The sequence below is a fragment of the Equus quagga genome, chromosome 18, assembly GCF_021613505.1.
Source record: "Equus quagga isolate Etosha38 chromosome 18, UCLA_HA_Equagga_1.0, whole genome shotgun sequence".
NCBI lineage: Eukaryota > Metazoa > Chordata > Mammalia > Perissodactyla > Equidae > Equus > Equus quagga.
In genome coordinates, this window is record NC_060284.1 from 27,705,080 (window position 1) to 27,728,220 (window position 23,141).

The 23,141-nt window shown below is 35.9% G+C and overlaps 2 protein-coding genes across 6 annotated transcripts in view; one reads left to right on the forward strand and one right to left on the reverse strand.

Moving 5' to 3' along the window:
- Window positions 1-5,213: 5,213 nt before the first annotated feature.
- Window positions 5,214-21,006, reverse strand: TMED5 (transmembrane p24 trafficking protein 5). Its single transcript, XM_046645509.1, has 4 exons — window positions 20,567-21,006; window positions 14,959-15,056; window positions 11,495-11,678; window positions 5,214-8,199 (listed from the first exon to the last, which is right to left on the reverse strand). Exons 1-4 carry the CDS (start codon window positions 20,753-20,755, stop codon window positions 7,981-7,983), a joined length of 690 nt encoding a protein of 229 aa, XP_046501465.1. The 5' UTR covers window positions 20,756-21,006; the 3' UTR covers window positions 5,214-7,980.
- Window positions 21,007-21,235: 229 nt separating this feature from the next.
- Window positions 21,236-23,141, forward strand: part of CCDC18 (coiled-coil domain containing 18) — a 100,514-nt gene continuing 98,608 nt past the window's right edge. For 4 of the 5 annotated variants that reach the window (XM_046645104.1, XM_046645103.1, XM_046645101.1 and 1 more), the window contains exons 1-2: window positions 21,236-21,361; window positions 22,068-22,247. The gene's annotated coding sequence lies outside the window, so the exon portion shown is untranslated. The remainder of the gene's footprint in view (window positions 21,362-22,067; window positions 22,248-23,141) is intronic. The other variant, XM_046645102.1, reaches the window with a different exon arrangement.

The window sequence follows — 23,141 nt, forward strand, 5'->3', positions numbered from 1 at the left end:
TTGGTTGGAACAAAAGGTTGATGCTTTGAAGTAAAGGTAGTAGTAAAGAAGTGGAGTAGGACCAGATTATGGAAGAAGACTAGTTCTTAGCTACTGCTTCTGCCAGGCATTTCCCAGAAGCTTATGCTCTTTATTACTGAAAACTTGCTTGTCACCATTCTTTAAGCAAAGACCTAGAACACTCAAGTTTCTTTATGGTGGTACTGTGGCAAGTATGTAGGACTTTCAATTAAAATATGGGTTTTCTGTCATACTCGCTGTCGTAATATGGAAATAATTATTTAGAAGGTATTAGCTGAACAAAACAAGTATTTGTTTTGTTGAAGCAAGTAATACCTATATTTATAGTGGGAAACCATTGCATTGTTTTATTTAAAAGCTTCTCCTGGGGCCAGCCCCCGTGGTTTAGTGGTTAAGTTCAGTGCATTCTGCTTTGGCAGCCCGGGTTTAGTTCCCAGGCATGGACCTACATCATTTATCTATCAGTGGCCATGCTGTGGCGGTGGCTCACATACAAAATAGAGGAAGATTGGCAACTGATGTTAGCTCAGGGCGAATCTTCTTCAGCAAAAAAAAAAAGAAAAGAAAAGAAAAGAAAAGAAAGCTTATTCTGAAGCAAAAGCACTTGGAAGTGTTTCCAAGAGAATACTTCATAGGGCTTTCCAGGTGGATACTGTGGATTCAAAAGTCCATACTGGACTCCAAAGTGTAGTTGCATAAAAAGCAGGTAGTAATAAAAATCAAACTTGAAAATACTTTTTAAAAAGAAATATTGAAAAGAAGTAATATGCAAATAGTTTGAGTTTTAAAATGAATGAGGAAAAGACTGTTCTGAGAAGAAAAATTAATAATAAAAATATTTATAAGATATTTAGAGTGATGAGGAAAAATGTCAGATGATTTTCTTGGTTAACACTGGAAAGCAGTGTTAAAATATTTCAAGTAGTTACTAAAACTGATTTACTTTTTCTTTGGAATTGAGAAATATAAATTTCGGTTTAGAAAATGACAAGCATTTGCTATAGTCCAGTAGTAGGGGACCTTGAAAACTAATTAAATATTACAATCAACAAGTAATTAATTCCCTTCATAAGAAAACTGTAATAGTCTCCAATTCTGGATTTTCTTGTAATAGAAATTTACATCTGGAGTGAATAGTACTCTTTTTCCTCAACTAAACCTGACTTGGAGGAAATAATGCTAATTTGTTTCTAATGTATTGCCTTTATGCTTAACCCCAAGTTGTTGTACCTTAGCTGGCAACAAGAAGAATTAGTGAAGCAGTTCCAAGAGAATGAAGATGTGGTTTAGAAGAAAGGGCAGTGATGGGGAAGGATGGAAGTAGTAGATGAGAAAAACAGGGCAGGAAACCTTTTATCAACCCTGTTGTGGTTTTTTTTCCCCAAAATGGAAAAGCTTCACTATTTTCTAAGTATAATATAAAAATATTTCTCAGTGAAAAATTCAGACAACACAAACTATGAAAGATTCTGAAAATCCCCCCCGTTCTACAATCCAGACATAATGATGTAGGCTTCTAGCCTTTTTATCTATTTCTCTTTGTTTTTACTGAAAAAAGATCATTCATGTTGTTTTGAAACTTTACTTTTCACTTAATAGTAAACTGTGTGCCTCCTTTTTGCATCAGCAAATACTGTGTTTTAGGCATTGTACTGGGTGCGGTGGATATAATAGACGTGTTCTCTGCCTTCAGAGATTAGAGTCTAGTAGAGGGTTTGTATATGTTAATTATGGTGTTGTATGATCAGTGCTAAAAAGTCAGGGATAGCTTCTCTGTTGAGATTCACAGAACAGTGCTTCTGCAACATTTGAGAAATAGCTGTGGTCTCCCTAGGGTAGTGTTCTAATAACCAGTTCATCATAGTATAACCTCTGGATAATATTTTAGAATATGGAATTGCTTCAGAAAGGAAAAAGGTTGACTCTGGATTCTTCTTTCATATTTCATGTATAACCGATCAGGCTCAATTCCTTAAGCTTCCTGAAGAATACAGTGTTTCATCTTTCTACTGATAACTAAATTCTTAAGAATTGAAGCAATACCTAAAATGACAATTGGTTTTTCACTGATAATATTTTGGTTTTATTTAATTTGAAGTTAGAGTAAATTATTTTACTCATTCCTGGGCTCATTCAGAAATATGTATATACCAACACACTAATGTCTGTGTCAGGTATAAAATTCATCTGCCCCATTTTTGTTTTAAATTTTTATTTTGAAATAATTATACATTCACAAGAAGTAGCAAAAAAAATGTACAAGGAGTTCCTGTGTACTTTTCACACAGGTTCCCCCAATGGTAACATCTTGCACATGGTACAATATCAAATCCAGAAAATAGACGTTGGTGCAGTCCAGTTTGTTCAAATTTCACCAATTTTACAAACACTCATTTGTGTGTGGGTATATATAGTTCTATGTAATTATATCACATGTAGATTTATACAACCACCACTCAAAACAGAATTTTTCCACCACAAGGCTTCCTTTATAGCCACATTTTCTTTCTTCCTTTCTTCCTTCCATTCCTAACAACTGGCAACCACTTAATCTGTTTTCTGTCTCTAATTTTATTTCAAAAATGTTACATAAAAGGAATCATACAGTGTGTAACCTTTTAAGAATGGGTTTTTTTCCCCACTGACCTTAATTCCCTTGAGGTCCACCCAAATTGTTGCATATATCAATAGTTTATTCCTTTTTTTTGCTGCATAGTAAGTATTTCACGGTATGGGTGTACTAAAGGTTAACCATTCACTCTTTGAAGGACAGTTGGGTTATTTCCAGTTTGGGGCTATTACAAATGAAGCTGCTATGTGGAATTTGAAATGTTTACAGGTTTTTATTTGAACATATGTTTTCATTTTTCAGGGGTAAGTGTCCAAGAGTATAAATGCTGGGTTGCGTGGTAAGTGCATGTTTAGTTTCATAAGAAACTGCCAAAATATTTCCTGAAGTGACTCTACCATTTTATGTCCCACTAGCCGTGTATGAGTGATCCAGTTTCTCTTGTATCCTCGCCAGCATTTGGTGTTGTAACTATTTTTTATTTTAGCCATTCTGGTAGGTGTGTAATGATAGCTCATTATGGTTTTAAGTTGAATTTCCCTAATGGTAATGATGTAGAACATGTGTTCATGTGCTTATTTGCCATCCACATACCTTCTTCATTGAAATGTCTGTTCATGTCATTTGCCCATTTTCTAATTAAATTGGGTTTTTTTACTGTTGAGCTTTGGGAATTCTTTATATATTGTAGTCCTTTTTTGGATATGTAGTTTGTATGTATTTTCTCCCCATCTGTAGCTTATTTTTTCATCCCCTTAACAGGGTCTTGTGTAGAGCAAAAGTTTTTCTTTTTGATTAGGTTCAGTTGATCAGTTTTTCCTTTTATGGGTCATGCATTTGGTGTCGTGTGAAAATTCTTTGTCTAGCTCTAGGTCCTGAAGATTTTCTCATAATTTGAAAAGCTTTATAGTTTTTTACAGTTATGTTCATATAATTACCTGTTTGTCCCAATTGCTCCAGCACTGTTTATTTAAAAGGCTTGCTTTTCCCTATTGAATTCCTTTTGCACCTTTGTGAAAAATCACCTGGACTTGTTTTGGTGTATTTCTAGCATCTCTGTTCCACTGATCTTTGTGTCTTTCCCTCCACCAATACCATGCAGTGTTGATTACTGTAGCTATATAGTAAGCATTAACATAGCTAGCTTTATTCTTTTTCAAAATTGTTTTAGTGCTTTGCCTTTCCATGTAAATTTTAGACTAAGCTCATCTCTGTCTACAAAAAGACCTTGCTGGATTTTCATAGTAATTAAGTTATATTTAGATTAATTTTGGAAGAATTGACCTTTTTACTAAGTTGAGCTTTCCAATCCATGAACATGGTACACTTCTCCATTTATGTAGGTCTTTGATTTCTTTCACCAGCATTTGATAATTTCAGCATACAGATCCTTGTATGTTTTATTAGATTTATACCTAAGCATGTCATTTTCTTTGGAGTGATTGTAAATGGTATTGTGTTTCTAATTTCGTTTCCAATTTGTTTTTGAATACCAAGCAAGAATCCAGCAAAATAGAACTCTAAAATGTGACTTGAAGCTCTGGGCTTTTCTTTCAGCTTTCTCCTACAAATGGCTTTACTAGTCCTTTTAGAATTAAAATAAGGGTGGAAAGGATAGGTTTATTAGTCCATCAACCCACTTGATGTCAGATGTAGAAACAATCCCTTTTACAAACATCTGATCATTATTGCCACTTGAAAACTTCCAGCATTGGGGAGTAGTCTCTTTCTTTATATATAAGGGAGTTCAATTCAGTGTCAGACAACTGATTCTCATTGTTGATTTTCCTGTTGACTCATGGTCATTGAAGACCCCCAAATTTTTTCCCTGCCCTGTATTTTCTCGCTCTCTTCTTTCAGATGCAGGGATCCAGAGTCCATCTCAATGTGCCAACTCTCATATAACATCACCTTAGGTCTGGATTCTTTATTCTGTGCCCTCCCCTCAGATATACGTTAAGTGTAGTATGGCTCCAGTTTCTAATGACAAGCCTTCCCGAAGCCCACACATCTCAAGTGATGGGAGTGCAGAAGCAGAAAGTTGCCTGAGGAATTCTACCGCCTTGTAGGCGAAGAGTGGCTTGTCTAGATGGTATGAAGGAAATGACCAATAATACACCAAACTCCAAGCACTGGACTCTCCTATATGCTATTTTAATTAAGTTTTGAGATGTTACTTAAATTATTTCTACAAATGAAGAAATGGGCTCAAAGGAGTTTTGATTTCCCAAGATCACCCAGTTGGCAAATGGTCCAGGGATAATGGACGACATAATCTCAAATTGTGTTGGTTAAGAATTAAGATTCTGGAACCACATTCTAGGCTTAAACAATCACTGTCTTGGGTAGGTAGAGGAGTGGAACAAGCTCCCAGGTGCTTATTTAGAATTCCAAACTTTCAGAATGATCTTTGCCCCTATATTTTGAGCACTTTGTGGTTAGAATGCATGTTTGGGCAACAGATGAATAAGTACACATACTCCACTGCAAGACAGAATGAGATACACTAATTGTGGAGAACTATGGGTTTTCGAATGGAAGGGAGAGCACACTTGGCTAAGATGAGATCAGTGAAGGCTTTAAGGATTAGACAGCATTTACAATGACTGGTAGATAAGTAAGATTTTCTTTGATTGTAACTTTTATTATAGATACTCAGTGCAGTATTCATTGCTCATCTTATATGGCTGTCCACAACTATAATGCAATTTGAGCAACACTGATTGTATACTATTTTACTTCAGATGAAAAACCATTACATGCTGAATCAATTTCTTTTAAAATTTCAAATAAAGAATTTTCATTTGGAGAGGCATACAATTATAGTTTCTCAATTTTTGTCTATTTTAAGACGTAATAACAATGCTTAAGAAAGATAAATATACTTAACATAAAATTACATTGCAATTTGTCATTTATTTCACTGCTATTTCAACCACTCATTTACCCTCTGTCTTGATATTCACCTTAACAACATATTAATGATCCAAATGCAAATGAGAGTGAAACTCTAGTCTTAGTTAAATATTGCAGTATTTTAAAAGTTTATATAATTAAAAACTGAAGACAAAACCAGCTGTTAAGTGATAAATAGCTTACTCAATTTTAGCATAATGTTGGTTTTCAAATTGAATACTGACATTAAAAAACCATGAGGCAGATAAACAATATGCCTTTAGAAATATTAAAGAATTTAGTTCTTTGCTTACAAGTTTTACTTTTTTTGGTTTATACAGGTAACATGCTTAAATAATCCTGCTCTTTTCACTTTGTATCTATAAAAATAAAATTGACCTCAATATTCCTAAATTTTTTGTTGTCCAAAGAAGGCCATTATTAAATGGTAAGAAGTTACTGAATCATAGGCTTAAAATCAGTGGCACAAATCATTTGTAGATGATGTAACAAACTGTTAGGTAAGAGAGTACAGTACAGTAACCAGACACACATAAGAGGTAGAATTCTTAATCACAGTTTTATAGAAAAGATGCAGTAGTTTGTATCTGTACTGTTTTATTAGTTACAATATTTTAAGTTTGCTTCTCATGAGTTTTACAGAAGGGGGAAAAGGAAGGGCTCTTCATAGGCAATGATCTTACTGGCCTTTGTTTTGCATGTGTTACATGGGCTACTCCTGGACACTTAGAGCATTTTCATGGCCAACTAAAGTAATTGATCATTATATGGCATTTACCTCATTTTTGAACAGCTTCAAAATAGGTAAATCTAAGCTTCTCTTCTACCAAGGGCGTAAGAAAGAGGGAAATAAATCTCTTTTTGTACCACTCTGTGTAAATTATAAATGAAACCATTCTCTCTGGATATCATTATTGCTTATTAAGAATTCCAGCAGTACTAACCTACAGAGTGGTTTTACATTCATAAGCTGATTGTTTCAAACTCACATTTTTCATAACAGCATTACAAATGGATATAACCTAAAAATTCTAATTAATTCATGATGTAGCTAAATTACTAGTATTTGAGTAAGACTCCACAGACTGCAATAAGCTGGGATGGCAGAGACTTCATATATATAGTTATTCACATACTGAGTATTTAAACGGGATTCTGTGGGCTTCCAATCCTTACTTGAATGTCGATAAATAAAGTGATCAGAAAGGTCATTTTATGAAAGCTATAATAAAAATTATAATAAATATATGTACCCAGTGCTAAACCTTACAGTAGGGCTTATATTTCATAAAATATACCTGAATACTTAGATAATTCAAAACAAAACAATTGTAAAAAACCCACAGTACAGTTTTTTCCAATTAACTAGGAATTAATCTCATGGTTTATATTAGGATTGAGTCATTATGATGAACCAATCAGATTCTGGATATTTACAGTTTAAGTGAACTTAATTTTTATCAGATGTTCTCAAGCTTACCTCAGTTCTTTTTTTTATTAGTTTTATTAGTTCTTATTGATTTTGAGAACTCAGAAAAGGAGGTATTTATTTACATTAGGCCCAGATCCTTTTACCAATATTTCCCTCACAATTGCTGGTAATAATGTATTATCCAAGTCAGTAATCTTGTTAAAATTAACATAATACTATTGACAGATAATATAAAAATAAAATTATTTTCCCTCACATTTAATTTTAAAATCCTATTACCTTAGTTAAGAATTAGAATGTGTCCTTATGGTGGTTAAGCAACCTTTAGCTGTTCTTCACTTCAAAGAGGAAATTTGTCCTAATTTTAATAAGTTGACTTAGCATTTATAAGAATTATCAAAATGTCAGCTTTTGGGAACGCAGGCTAAGTATATAAAACTAATACTTTTTGCTAATATTTTAAATTGAAATATATTTAGTTATAAAAATCTCACAAATCTTTCACATCTATGCTTCTATTTACATTATAGGAGAGATGCATATGCAAAAAGAGAAAAGTTGAGTCTTTGTTTTCTAAAGGTATATTCAATTCATGATTAGGTAATTCTCAGGTGATTTATAACTTATATTGAAAACTGCTACAATTCATTTGTAATTGTGACATTTATGAAGAAACTTCTAGGTAAGAGAATGTTTTAAAAGCATTGTTCAGTGTTGCATTTAGGCCCAAAGTTCATTTATTTAAATCACCTATGATATCTGAAAAATTTTTTTCAAACTCCGGGAAATGCTGTTATTAATATGGCTTCATTCAGTTACACCTCTGCAAAATATTTCTGTTCTACACCTAAGTACAACTAGAGCAATAAGACTACTTACACAGACGAAAGTGAAGACTTTCCGTTCACATTAATATACTTTTTTCACACCTATGGTAATGCCTGAAAACATTCTGGAAAAAACTATTAATGGTCTTGACTGTAACAGTTCATTGCATTTTCCCGTCTCTTTTTTTCAATGTTAACTACTCTAATTTGGAGTTTTAAGTTCTACTTTTCCTCTTATCTTCAAATAGGCTCTTCAGCATATACACTTGAATGGCTGACACCACCACCATTACCACTAAATTAACCATAGACCAGAAATTGACTCTATCAAAGTTGCTTTCTTGTATGTTTCGATCACGAGCCTCAAATGCTCTAAGCAGAGTTTGGATATGACCACTTTTGCTTAGTCTGGACTTGATACTGTTGATGGATTCCTGGAGAGAAATAAAATAATTTTACTGTAAAAGAATGCTCAGTAATTTTATTTATTTATTTTTGATGAGGAATATGCACACTGAGCTAACATCTGTGCCAATCTTTCTCTATTTTGTATGCCAGAAGCCTCTACAGCATGGCTGCTGAGTGGAGTAGGTCTGCACCTGGGATCCAAACCTGTGAACCTGGGCCACCAAAGCAGAGCATGCAGAACTTTAACCATTTGGCAATGGGGCTGGCCCCCATAATTTTAAGTTAACTTAAAAATGTGCTTCATAGTACCCTGATATTCTTATTCATTTGGTATCCAAACACAATTTTAATTAAGGGAGAAGTACTATTTAGATTACCTAAAGATCTTCTGTAAGGTTATATGACAATTACCCTGATATATCTGAATTGTTTATAAATAGTTATTTAACAAGGGAGCAAAGCTACATGAATTGAAAATAAACAAAATGAAAATATATTTGAGTGGCACAGCACCAGGAATTTTACATATATTCTGTCTTTCTTAGCTCTCACAACCATAAGAAAATGACTTAAGTTTAAAAAACTGAACTGATAACAGCTTGTAGTTATTTACCTTTATATAACGCATTGTGTGTTTACAATATTTTCTACTTTGAATGTTGACCTGGTCCAATTTAGTATCTAGCAAAAACACCTAATGTTTTAATCTCACAAATAGTAGTGAAACTAGAAAATATTTCAATTTTAGATGTGTATACTACAGATCCAAAAGAATAGTCTAGAGGCCAGCCCTGTGGCTGAGTGGTTAAAGTTCCGCGCCCTGTGCTTCGGTGGCCCAGGTTCGCACGTTCAGATCTGGGTGCGGACCTACTCCATTAGTCAGCCATGCTGTGGAGACATGCCACATACAAAGTAGAGGAAAACTGGCACAGATGTTAGCTTAGGGCTAATTTTCCTCAAGCCAAAAACAAAAAAAGGATTGGCAACGGATGTTAGCTCAGGGTGAATCTTCCTCACACACAGAAAAGAATAGTCTATTTTTAATGCAAAAATGTTCTAAGATCACATTCATAGAACAAGCTTACCAAGATACATTCTAAGTTGCTTATCTTCTAAAAAAAACTTTTTATAGTAGGGTTTTGTTGAGAAGTGATTTAAAAACTATAAAAGGGCTATATGAATATAAGGTAAGATTAAGTTGAGATTTGAAATGACGTCAAAATATTTAGGGCAAAAATAAGAAAATACTAGCAAAAGATCTTCCTGGTTAGTCAACTTGCTTTTTTAAAAATCATTTAAGCAAAAAATATACTCAAAATTTCAGACTGCTCTGCTAAACCTACAAAACTACACAGTGTAATATTTATCAAATGGGCATATTTGTAAAGCAGTGATAACCTAGTAATGCAAATACTTCCCAGAAACATACAGGATTCAGGTCACCAAATAAAAAGACCATGCATAATTCTTTTCAGTATCATAATGATGATAGTCAGATACAAAATTATTTAAGTTTGCTGTTGTGATACAAAATTTTGGAGGAGTAAATGGAAAATCCTGAAAGACATTTTATTTTTCTTAAAAAAGGACTTATAAGTATTTTAAGCCATATTTAAATCTGAACTTTCTGGTCATTTTGTTTAACTGTGTGAATGAAGTCAATCTCTTGAGAATGCAGTGAGTACTAATAAGATTTATAAACTACTTGTATTTTGTTCTTATTGGCAAAATAAATTTAAAATGGAAGAATGTATTAAAATGATTGAGATTTTAAAAATGGGTAGGAAGAAGACTGGACTAGTAGTGGAACTATGGATATATCATTTCCATTTTAAGCCAGTTCCTTACCTATAAAATGGAATGAAAGGGGAAAATGAGGGAGGTTGGAGCTAGACTAATGATAACTAAGTCTTCTTCCAATTCTAAAATTCAGCTAAGTTTAATATACATATGAAATCATGGTGAGATAAAAAACTGTCATGGTAAAAATTTATGCTGGGGCTGGCCCTGTGATATAGTAGTTAAGCCTGGTACACTCTGCTTCAGCAGCCTGGGTTTGTGGGTCTGGATCCTGGGTGCAGACCTACACCACTTGTTGAGTCATGTTTTGGTGGTGACCCACATACAAAATAGAGGAAGACTGGCATAGATGTTAGCTCAGAGCTAACCTTCCTCAACAAAAAAAAAGAGGAAGATTGGCAGATTGGCAATGGATGTTAGCTCAGATCAAACCTCCCCACCAAAAAAAAAAAAAAAAATTTATGCCAATCAAACTTAATCCTTTTAGTTTCAAAGTAACACCAATGGAAAAAAGGTAAGAAAACTAGCATTTATTTTGTGCCAGACACTAAAGCACTTATACTCATGCTATGTCACATTTCATCCTCACAACTCTAGAGGTATTATGCCCATTTTGCAGGTGAGGAAACCAAGGCTCAGAGAGCTCAGTCACTAAAGAATTACATATATGACATCATTTAATTTTCTGACTCTTCAAGCTAACTGATCTACACTATGTCTCTTCTGCTAAAATTTGATAATTGCTTTCCTAAGAAACCTCAAGTGATCAAAATATCACATAAAAAAAAGTTTCAGGTTTTAAGAGTATTAGAGGTTATACAGTTTCAAACTTGCAATAACCATGTTATTTCTCATGCAAGTATATGTGCTATTTACAGATATCACTCGCCAAGTTAATTACATCATTTGATTATATCTAGCTGTGGATGAAGGATAACAATGTTTTCCTCCTATCACTGACAGTGCTATTATTAGCAAATAGGTTCTTATACGTGCATATTTCATTATGCTTGTTTATGATTAACAAAGCATAAAGTGATTCAAGCAAAGAAGCCATATTCCAAAGGTTTTTACTGCTAAGTGCAGTGCTAATTTCTGATAACTGCTAGGTCTGGTCTGAATAATGTCAACAGTGTTCCCAAATTAAGTAATATTAAATTTAATGTTATAAAAACTATGCTGTGGGAAAAATGCCTGTACTTCTTAGGTTTGCTGATTACTCACTTTTATTCTATGTGCAAGTACACTACAGATCATTACAGTCTTCTGTTTGTGAATATTCTAAGGGAGTTTTATAGTTAAGAGCCTGTGTTCAAATTCTAGTTGTTGTTCTCTCTGGTTATGTTACGTAATCTCCCTAAGCCACAATTTCCTCATTGGAAAGAGGGAGAGAAATAATCCTCATAGAGTTAATTAAGGATTACATGAGCAAATGCAGAAAAAATGCTTAGCTCTGTGCCTATCATATAGTAAGGCCTCTGGATGTTAATTTTTATTATTTTATTAAAAGACCATACTGACCAGGATGTCTTCCAGTTTCATATCCAACATATCTGTGCCAGTAATATATTTCTTCCAGTCCTCTTGTTCTTCCTCCTGTTCTCCCATATTATCCAGAATTAATTCAAAGAAAATCACCTTCTCAGAAATGGTGCTGAATGTATTATCAAAGCAGAACATGTAGTCACCAACTTCAGTCTCTACCCTGTATTAAAAAAAGTACATGTCTTCAGTTATTTGTATTTCTATTTGGCATGAAAGGAAAAAATGCTATCGATAAAGAGAAGAAATAACACGGTTTGTAATAATTGGACAGCTTACTGATAGACTTCCCTAGCATTGAAACATTTATAATTTCTTGGGCAAGAGGCAACCTGGAAATAGATACTCAAGTACCTGCAACTTAGATGTGCTTGGCATTTACTCAGTAAGTTACAGTAAATGATCTTGACTTAAGTTTTGGAAAAGGATAGGATTAAAAACCTACATAACTGATACCTCACGATGAACTTTAATATTTATACTTTATTAAAAGTAACATCATGAATTTAATTCATATGCAAATAGGACTACAAACCTCCTCCCTTTCATTGAGATTAATCTGTAAAGTAAGTTTAGTTTTGTTTTTAAAAGCAACGATGGATTGTTCTAACTGCATTCTTCTAGGCTTCCTACTGATTAAGTACATCTTTGTGACCTAGTTTACAAAGGATAGGATGAGGTCTGTGGCCAACAACCAGAGCTTTACCTTTAGTGGCCTTACCTTTACTGAATAAATGCCACTCACATCTAAACTAAAGATCTTGGTCTCATTAGCTTCACATTCAAGATAACTGGCCTGAGCAGAGTTAATTTAGCAAAGTGGTTTTCTAATTTTTCTTTGTGGAGAGTAACTTTAACAAGTAAAATATTGCACTTAGTTTTCAAGGTAAGTAAAATAACGTTCACATAGATTGATACTTGCTCATAATCACATAACCTGTTATAGGCATAGATGAAGCTTGGTTTTTTGATTCTCAAGTTAATTGATGTTTCTAAGAGCCTGTCTGCATTCTTTGCAATCTCCTCAGTCATGACAAAGCTTTGTCTTTTGAGGATGTATTTAATTTTTGGAAGGAGCCTGAAGCAAACACTGGTGAATACAGTGGGGAACAATGTTAAAAGGAAAAAAACAAAACAAACGTCATAATTATTATGTCAAGTTAAATTTTTAGTTTAACTTTTAATTTTGTTTAGTCTTAATTTTATTTAACTCAACTTTATTTTAGCCATTCTTAACCCTGCATTGGATAAAAAGGGTAAGCTTTGTACCTGCTCTTTTTATATGTAAAGCAGATAGGCATACAGTACAAAAATGGATATGTAGTATATCTGTGGTACTAAAATTTCATGGGAGAATGATTAGGAAAAAAATTGTCTTAAAAGGCTGCCTGAGGATGGGGTAAAAATGAAACAAGTCTGAGAAGCACTGACTCAAATGTATGAGCTTTCGCATATGTACAAAAAACTTTCTTACTTTACAGTTATTCCTATATTAGCTCTGTATTCCTGTGTTCCTATATATTCCTACATTCCCATATTAATCTTTCTAAATCTGTGTTGACTACTTTTAGTAAAAAGAAATTTTTTTACTACAAATGATACAAAATATTATCCAAATAAAAATGCATAGAATAAATGTTCCTTTCAAGTAGAATAAAGACGTAGCATAAGTAATGCAAAATATGTAAGTTCTGGTGTGAGTTAGGGTGATATTTATTCAGTTGTCTAGAAAAATATATTTATATATGACTCCTCATTCCAGGCAGTGCTACACATATAGCTGTTACTTAAGCTGTTTAAGGCTCTGTTTGGAGACAGTTTTACTAGCCCTCACTTGTGGAAGTACAGTGTTTGTTTCAAAGATTTAACTTAAGAAAAAAACTATTTCAGTGCCATAACTGAGAGTTTAGTTGTCTTTAAAAAGTCAATACAGCTAAAGATAAAATTTTTATTTAAATCTAATTTATAGAAAGTAGATTTCTAAATTTGGGTAGTGATTAAGACTCAGCTGGACTGCCTGGTGTGTAACCTTCATCGACTTACTTAAGGGCTCTATGTCTCAAGTTCCTCATCAAGGTAATGGTAATACCATGTACCTCATAGGATTGCGGTGAAGAATTAACAAAATTAATACATGTAGAGTGCTTAGAACAGTGGCCTGGTACATCAGAAGGACTCAACAAATAAATAAAAACTCTTGTTCATAAACCTATCAAAGAGAAAGCATAGTTAATTCCAAGTATATCAATCTAAACTGACTTTTTAAATTACTATTTCTGTTTATCAATAGTTTATGCAAACATGTTTTCTGAGCTCTGCATAGGTAGGATGCCATTTTAAAAAGCACTTTGAAATGAATTTCTTAAAAAATTATAGTTGAGACATTTTTTCCCCCTCATTCATCCATTAATTACATGCCAGGTACTTTGGTTAACAAAGACCAGTAATTATAATAATAACTAGTACTTACATAGTGCTATGTGCCAGGGATGTTCTAAGCATCATATGGTAGAAAGCAAGAATTTTGGTCCATCCTGCCTCCTCCTCTTAATAAATGTGTATCCCTGCAGACTTATTTAACTTCTCTGAGCCTCCTTGTCTGTAAAGATTCCTTGTCTGTAAAATGGGAATTGGGGAATCAAAGAATCTATCTCATAGTGGATTGGAATGATTAATTTGGAAGCATATAAAATGCAAAACCTAGTTTATGGCAAATATTAAGACACTCTGTATTTGCTCTTCTTCCTGTAAACTCACCGTTTAGTTTTAACAGAATAATAGTACTGAGTAAAGAGAGTGCTATAGTAAAATAATAGAATGGAACAGGGAAACACACCAGTGAGATGTGAAAAAAGGGGAGTGAGATGTAAGAAGAGAATAAATGGCCTTTTGTCAAACTCTAAACTCAGAGTCACAAAAAAGTATTCTCTTTCTATATGGTTTCCTATGGTCAGATCTTTTACTTTCAGGTCTTCAAATTATCTAAGAGTGAGGTCTGAGTAAAAAAACAATCACACACACAGAAAGATGTATGGTACTGTTTTAAGAAAGAAAACAATGGGCAAAGATGACATAGCCAGCAGCTCAAGAAACCAGGATACATACCTGGAACAGGAACTTTTAATTGAAATAGAAAGGCTGTGCTAGCCAGAAAGGGAGGTTTAAAATGCCACAATAGGTTGAATGAATACCTAGGGAATACTCATTTATTTAACCAAAGCAAAGAAAAAATTTAGGATCAATACAAAAATGCCTAAACAAAAAGAAAAAGGTTAATATGAGACATTTTAGTTTAAGATAGACAACTATCAAGGACTGTTTAAAATGTTCATATGAAATCATTTAATACTGATATTTAGTATCAAATGTGCCAAATTTCCCTGCCCTACAGATAGCCCTCTAGTATTATTCAGCCCAAGAATCTCAACTAAGAGGTTACTTACGTGTGAACTCCATCTGATTTTCTTTGTTCAAAAACTAAGGTTCTTCCTTCTGGAGAGGCAAGATGGAAATCAATATCTAATCCTGCTCCATCTAAAACCTGTAGAAAAGCACACAAGAAAAGAACACATATTACAAATTCTGAAAATAAACAATTATATAAAGTGGATCTTATGATGAAAAGATTTTCTTTTCTAAACCTAGTGGGGTAAGGAAGTCAACGGACTCATGTTAGGACTAGAAAGGAGCAGAAAGATCATTTAGTTCAATTCCATTCATTTTTGGATCTTATCTCTTTCTTACCAATCCCTGTTGCCACCACCTAAATTTAGGCCTTATGGGTATTACTGAAATAATCCTAAAGGAGTGCCTTCATTGAGAAGCCCCGTAGAGTGGAAAGACACACAGAAGGGATTTCAAATGGTGGAACTTTTTACTTAGGCAATTTAGGGCATGCTATGTAACTTTTCTGAGTTTGTTTCCTCTTCAATAAAATAAGAATAATAATTAGCTACTTCTTAGCCTGGAACTCAAGGCCTCTATGGCCTGACTCCAACTGACTTCTTCAATGTATTCACCTACTATTCCCCAATATGAACTGTATATTCCAAGTACGCCATTTACTTATGACCTATGAACACAATGTGTTCCTTTACAATCTCCAAATATGCTGCTGCTGCTGCTGATAGCAGCTAACAATTACAATTTATGCCACACATTGTTTTAAGTGGTTTATGTGGATTAATTCCTCACAACAACTCTAAAAGGTAGGTCCTATTAATATTCTCATTTTAGTTAATAAAAAAAAAAACCCCACACATAGACAAAACTGAGGCACAGAGAAGCAATTTTCCCAAGGTGATACAATCAATAAGTAGCATGGTCAAAATTTGAACTCAGCAATCTGCCTCCAATGGCTACTCTTCCTCCGCTATAACACCCATTTTATTTTTCTTGGTGGCTTTAATGGAATGATATAAAAGATTACCTACTCCTCTGCTCTACTTACTGATCAAGAGAACTGGTTTCAAATGAGTAGATAAATATACATAATTCTTTTTCTTCTTTAAATCCCAGTGAAATTAAGAAAACATAATACAAATAATCCATAACAACACTGGAAATATAGGAAGGCTGTTAACAGACTTGAAAAGTAAGAAATTTCTGGAAGATATTCCAGTAAGCAAAAGGATATATCTAGCTACCAATATCTATCAATCTCAAAATTTGCAATTAAATAGACTAGAGAAACACCAAAAATTTGTTGAAGTTGATGCCCTCTTTTTCATATCATCTCAGAGGATGAAATTCTGAAAAAACAGTTAATATTAACAGACAAAAATGTTTCCTCAGATAAATATATATCCTCAGAGAAATTCACGAACGTAAAATCCATAAAAAAATGATGCTGATATGAAAGTTTCTAGAAAAACCAAAAATGTGATTGCCAAAATAAAGCCTTAACAAATGTAATGACAGCAGAATGAACATGGATGGAGACTGAAAATCAGAGAACAGAAGGAGCCAAGGAGTTCTCAGAACAAGGTGAAAAAGTACAGTAGATGAAAATTATGAGGGCAATGCTAAGACCTTTCATTAAGGACAGTTAAAGATTTTAAATACCCATCTAAGAAGCATTTTAAAAGGAGAGAACCAAGAGAAATAAAGGGAGGATATCATCAAATAAGAGCAGAAATTCCTGCTTCAAAAGATAAAAATCTTTAGACTGAAAGGGTCTAAAAGACGTGAAGCAAGATAAATGAAAAAAGATCCAAAAATCCTACTGGGTTTTCCGAAGGATTTAAGAACAACCTAGAAATTTCCAACGAGATGTAGGAGAGAACTGCAAAATAACAAGAATTGGTATTGGCATCAGAATTCTTACATTTAACACTAGATGCAAAGAAATACAATGTTCCCAAGTAAAATAATTATATTTACTGAAGTGAAAGCAAAAAGTAAAGCCGTTTTCAGAGATCTAAGGACTCAGAGCATTCTAAAAGAATTACTCAAGGTTATCCTCAGAAAAAGATATCCATTAAATCAGAAAACAAGAGATATAACTAAGCAAGGATTTCAGTAAAACAAAGTTTAAAAGATATTATTGGTAGTGGCTGTCAGGCTCAATGAAATTGTTAAATACAGTGTTTAAGAATACAGAAGCTAATTTAAAATATATATTATATATTTAAAATATAAAAAAGATACCATAATCTGAAACTAAACTTGCCAGTGAGTTCAGTGGAACATGACAGGTGAGTGCCACTTTCCCGTCTGTACTGCTGTTGTAGTAGTCTTTCAGTTCCTGAAAAGGTATTCTTCGGTCTTCTTCCTCAACGCCTTGGCATATGCTGTTCTTTTTTTTTTTTTTTTTTTAAAGATTGGCCCTGAGCTAACAACTGTTGCCAATCTTTTTTCTTCCTTCTTCTCCCCAAAGCCCCCCAGTACGTAGTTGTATATTCTAGTTGTAGGTCCCTCCGGTTGTGCCATGTGGGACACCGCTTCAGCATGGCCTGATGAGCAGTGCCATGTCCAAGCCGAGGATCTGCCCTGGGGAAACCCTGGGCCACAGAAGCGGAGGGCGCAAACTTAACCACTGAGCCACAGGGCTGGCCCCTGCTGTTCTTTTTACCCATCGCCTTGTTCCACTCACCGCTTATGCCTAGTACGCCTGATTCTTCTACAGATCTGAACTGCGGTCCTTGGAATTGTCTTCTCTCAATTCCCAAATGAAATAGAGTCTCATAGCTTTATGCACTTACCTTCATAGCACTTATTAGACTTATAATTTCACATTTATTTGTGTAATAATGTGACTGTCCCCATACTAGATTGTATGAGAGTACAAAATATACTTTTACTCACATTGTATCCTTAGCACCTAGCATAATGCTTACACAAATTAAGCACTCAATAGTTATTTAAATTTTTTAATGAATGATCTATTTTATTCATAAGATACATGTATTGACATTGAAAATTTCCAAGAACTTAATATAATGTGGGGCTGATCAATTATCCTAAAAGTGTCCGCCCAAACCTGAAAAGTAAGAAATGGTTAAAATTTTTCAAAATGTCACAATAACTCAAGGGCAATGTCTAGAATGTCCCCTGACATTTTCAAAACTAAGACAACAATCAGTAGCTTGTAGTTACTGGAAAATTAGTCATGGAGTTGGAAAATGCAAACAAAGGTTGAAGATGATTTCTACCCTACAAACCCCTCTGACATTGTCTAGGACTACAGTAAAATGATTTCACTTCTCTCCTCAATCAAAACAATTAAACTGGGAGCCAGCCAGGTGGCGTAGTGGTTGAGTTCCCATGCTCCACTTCAGCAGCCAGGGGTTCGCAGGTTCGGATCTGGAGCACGGACCTAGCACGGCTCTCAAGCCACACTGTGGCAGCATCCCACATAAAATAGAGGAAGATTCACACAGATGTTAGCTCAGCGACAATCTTACTCAAGCAAAAAGAAGATTTGGCAGCAGATGTTAGCTGAGGGCCAGTCTTCCTCAAACACAAAAAACAACACACAAAAAAACCCCCAAATTGTTTAGGGAGAATGCTTTGGGGGAACAGTGCCTTTAAGAGTGACTAAAGATGCAAAGTATAAAGCAAACCAAGCCAGTATATAACTCTAGAAGTGTAAATGTAAAAAAGCCAATATTCACTGAATATTTACTATGTGTCAGGGATGGTCTATGAATACTTATTAACTCAGTTTTTCAAATCAACTCTATGGGGTAATTACTGTTATTCTCTCTCTTTTACACGAGAGGTTAAGTAACTTGTTCAAAATCACACAGGTAGTGACAGAGTCAGGATTTCAACTCAAGTATCTTATCTCTAGAGCTGGAACTCTTAATCATAAGAGGTCAGCAGTTAAAATAGATTTCTTCCCTAATACCTGGGTAAACACTGAGGAATTTTTGAATAATACAAATTGTTTCTTACCTGGACTATTTCACTAACCTCCTAGTTGGTTTCCTTGCCTCTAATTTTGCCCTCCTTAAATCCATCTTCCACACTGTACCCAGTGATCTGAAAAACATTTTTGACTATGTTACCACACTGCTTAAATCTTCAAAGGCCCTTGTACAGAATAAGGGCAAAGCTACTTAGCATGGAACACAAGGCTAGGATTCATGATCCACGACCCAGCGTCCTGACCTTTCCAATCTTTTTTTCCTCCTCCTCCCACCACACACTTTATAGTCTTAAAGTCTAATAAAAACTCAGCACTTGTAGTGTCCACTACATACTGCCCACTGCCAAAACTCACACTACGCATTTTCAGAACTCTCTATTTATTTCGTTCCTTTTCCTAAAATGTCCCTCCTTCCTTGCATTCTTGTCTCACTTAAGCATCTTTCTTGATTCAAATTTATTTTCTCCAGGAAGCCTTTCTGAAACCCCAGAGAATTAGCCCTCCTCTAATAGCACTTAACCATACTTTATTGAAATTATCTGTTTATGAGCCAGTATCTCTTAATTATTAAGATCTTTGAAAACAGGGACTTCTTCTCCTCCCCCTCCAACACTGGCACATGGTAATTGTTCCGTAAATGAACTTTTGGACAGGAAATCAAGAAATACTGAGGTCTAATCTCAGTTTTCCTCACTATGTGACTTTATGCTTACCTTATGCATCTATAAATAATCTAATTCTAAAGTTACTTCGGATGAGAATTCTACCTAACTTTTTTTTTGCTCTATATATGAGAGTAAAAAGATTCTCTATATCAACTTTAAAAAACTAACATCTGATTATAAATTAACTTCTAAATTAAAAGATGAACCACACCAATGTATCTTTTTTGCAGTGCTACCTAGAAACACTGAAATTTGCGGTGTGGAACTAACAAGATTTCTTCTAAGAAATTACCCTCTACCAGAATGACTACATAAATTGAGGCAACTCTCTATATAATATTATGCAGATACTAAAAAGAAAACAATTATATGGAAGAAATGCTTACAATGCTGAATGAAAGAAAGGTTATAAAGTTTTAATATACAACTAGACCTTACTTGATGTAAAACTAATAGATATGTAACTGGGAAGGAAATGTAACATTAAATACATCAATAGCCTCTTTCAAAATATTCCAAAATCGGATTTAGTGATAATCATACGGTCACAATTCAAAAATCCTTAAGCAATGACAGTCAAGATTTGTAATACCGGAATTGGGTGAGGGTGGTGAGGGTGAATAAAACAAGTGTCATCATCTCGTCCAATGATGAAGCCGAACGTGTATCAGTCCTGTATTGTGAAATTCTCGGTCCTGGAGCATGTACTGGCTGGCAAAGCGATGGGCGAATTATGAAACAAAGAGGAAAGAACCCCGGCATCACCAGTGCTGGCCTCTTTCCCACCGGAGGAAAGGGGAGAGGGCGGGTAGTCAATCCCAGGTCCAGCCCTACTTCTGGGTCCCCGGCTCAAGAGTCTCGCCGCGTGCGCCTGCGCGCTTTGGCCGCCTCCCCGGGCGGCCCTCGCCTCTCCAGTACCCTTAGTAGTCAACAAGAAGTTTCTAAGCGGGTGAGAGGCGACGACGCGCTGCATCGGGGATAAAGGCAGGAGGCTAGCTCACCCTCCACACTTACTTGGTACTCGATCTCCAGCGAGGCCTTCAGGGGCATGGGCTGGTAGAAACACTCCTTCTGGCCGGCCGGAAGGGTGAACGTGAAGTCGCTGTCTAAGGAGGGCGCGAAGCCGGCCGCCCCCGGCAGCAGCACTGGGGGCAGAGCGGCCAGGAGGAGCACCGGGAAGGGCAGCCAGATCTTGTCGCCCATCCCTGCCGGGGCGATCTCGGGCTGGAAAAGGCTTGGGATGCGTGGCACCTAAGCTCCGCTTTTCCTCCCTGGACTCCTCGTGGTTGGCAGCGAAACCTGGAGCCTGAAGAAACTCCAGGCGGCGGCCGTGGCGGGGGCAAACGCTCCCTCAAAAGGGGAAACGCCGGCCTCCAAAGGGTGGGGACTGAGGGCGGGGCCAGCAGTTCCGTTCCGCAGCCTCCTGGGCCTCGGCCTCCTCCGGCCCGGAGTGAGTACGGCCCGCCTCACACTCAGACGGCCGCAGGTTCCCATGGCTTCCTCCACACCAATAGGCGTCTTGGGAGTAATTGTGGGAAATGTAGTTCCCAGCGAGCCGCCTCTGACGCGTTCGCAGACCACGATCCCCGACAGGCCCCGCGCCTCTTGCGTCGCCTCACGCAGAGCCTGCGCGGGGGGCGGGGCTGCGGCCGGGGAGGGGCGTCCACAACGGCTCCCGCGGCGGTTCGAACTCGGTGTAGTTTCGGTTCTCTGGCGCGCGTCGTGTGCCTGGCCTTTCCACGCCCGAGGCCGGGAAGAGGGTCTGAGGCTTCCAAACGCAGACGAGAGCGCGGCGTGCGGTGTCGTCGGGTGGGTCTCTCTCCCAACTAGGACTTGGGGGGTCAGCGACTGCTGCTTGGAGGGTGGAAACAGGCCTACCTCGGGGAGTTTTGCTCCTTTCCCTCCCCGCACCCTCGGACGCGCTTAGTCTGGTCCTGGCTGCCCCTGCTGCTCTGCAGGGTCGTATTTTAGTTGAGGAAAAATCCAAGAGGAAGATGTCTTGTTTTCCTCCGCTTCCAGATGAACGTAGGATTAATTCTGTCAAATTGAGCGTACTTGATACAGGACAGAAGATATGATCTCCTTCCAAAATGAGGAATCTTTTTCGACTGCAGCCCATCCTGTTACATAGAGGGGGTATAAAGAACACTTGTTGATGGGTGTGCGTGTGTACAGCTACAAGCACGTTGTTACTAGGGCCCAAAGATGTTGTCAGGGCCTGTAGGTGGCATGCTGTCCTTTTCCACATATGTACAGGCAATGAAGATAGACTTTTATAACTACTCTAAGTTGGAGGGAAGAAGAATCTTCATTTGACATTAGGTGGCCCACTAGAAAAATGAAAATATTTTATATCAAACGTATTCATTGATAAGAAGGATTAGACAATTGTTACAGTGAAGCACACAGAAGATGTTGGATGTAAAACCTGATTTAGTTGAAACATAATATCGAATGGCATTTTAGAATTTACCAAACTTTCTTTACCTTTTTTTCCTTCACCATCCTGTTGAAGGTAGAGATGTCGGAAGGATAAAGCAGAATGGAGACCTAATCCATTGACTTTATCTAGGAGAGACTTCTCCCTTAGGCAGAAGCAAATTAGTGGAAACAAAAGGAGAAAGAGGATAGAAACATTTTCTCTAAGATTACATAGCATCTCATTTAATTTCCTGCCTCATTTTCTTCCAATAAGGTGAGAATTTTCTTTTTAATTTTCCTCCTTACATCTGAGAAATTTTGAGTGGGGAATAAATTTGTCATAGTATTTTAGCTGGATGAAAAGTCAATTTAGTAATCATTTTATTCGCTGACACTGTAGAGCTTCTCTAAGTGCCTTACAGTCCTGAACATAATACACAGGACTCCTAACCTTTTGGAGCTTGAGATGTGGTCAGAATTCTAGAAGGGTGATGAAAGAGAGATGCTACAATGACAAAGACAAATGGGATCTGAAAGAGGAATGTAATGTTAAGATTATGCAGAAAGATCTACAGCAGTAATAGAGATTATAAATCCTTAGTTTTTATTGTCTTAATTATTAATGATATGTAGTTTACTACATAGTAATTATATGTATTAATTATTAGTAATAAAATGTAGTCCTTTATCACGATTTTTGTATGCTAAGGTATTTAGTAGAGAATTTAACAACCCTAGAGATACTCATCGGTTGAAGAAACAAAAGCTTTCTTCGTATATTTCTGTGAGTTAACCTGCCAAGTGTCATTTTGATCTCTGTTTTTGTGATGTGAATGTGAGTGTTTTTTAAATTTTATAACGACTGAGGATGAGAGAATGGGATAAGCTTTACCTGTGAATAAATTGCCTTTAAGAAAATATGAATTAATGTAATGACACCAATTTTATCAGATGTTCAGAGCTTGTAACGTTATTATTTAAGTTCAAACACCTCATTTTTGAAATTGATCTACAATAAATTAGAAGATAGCAATGTGACATAATTAAAGGTCTTTGGATCCTGATGACCTAGATTCAAATCTTGTTTCCACCATTTACACTTAATGTGACCTTGAGCAAGTTGTTTAATTTCTCTTATTCTTAGTTTCTTCATCTTTAACGTGGAATA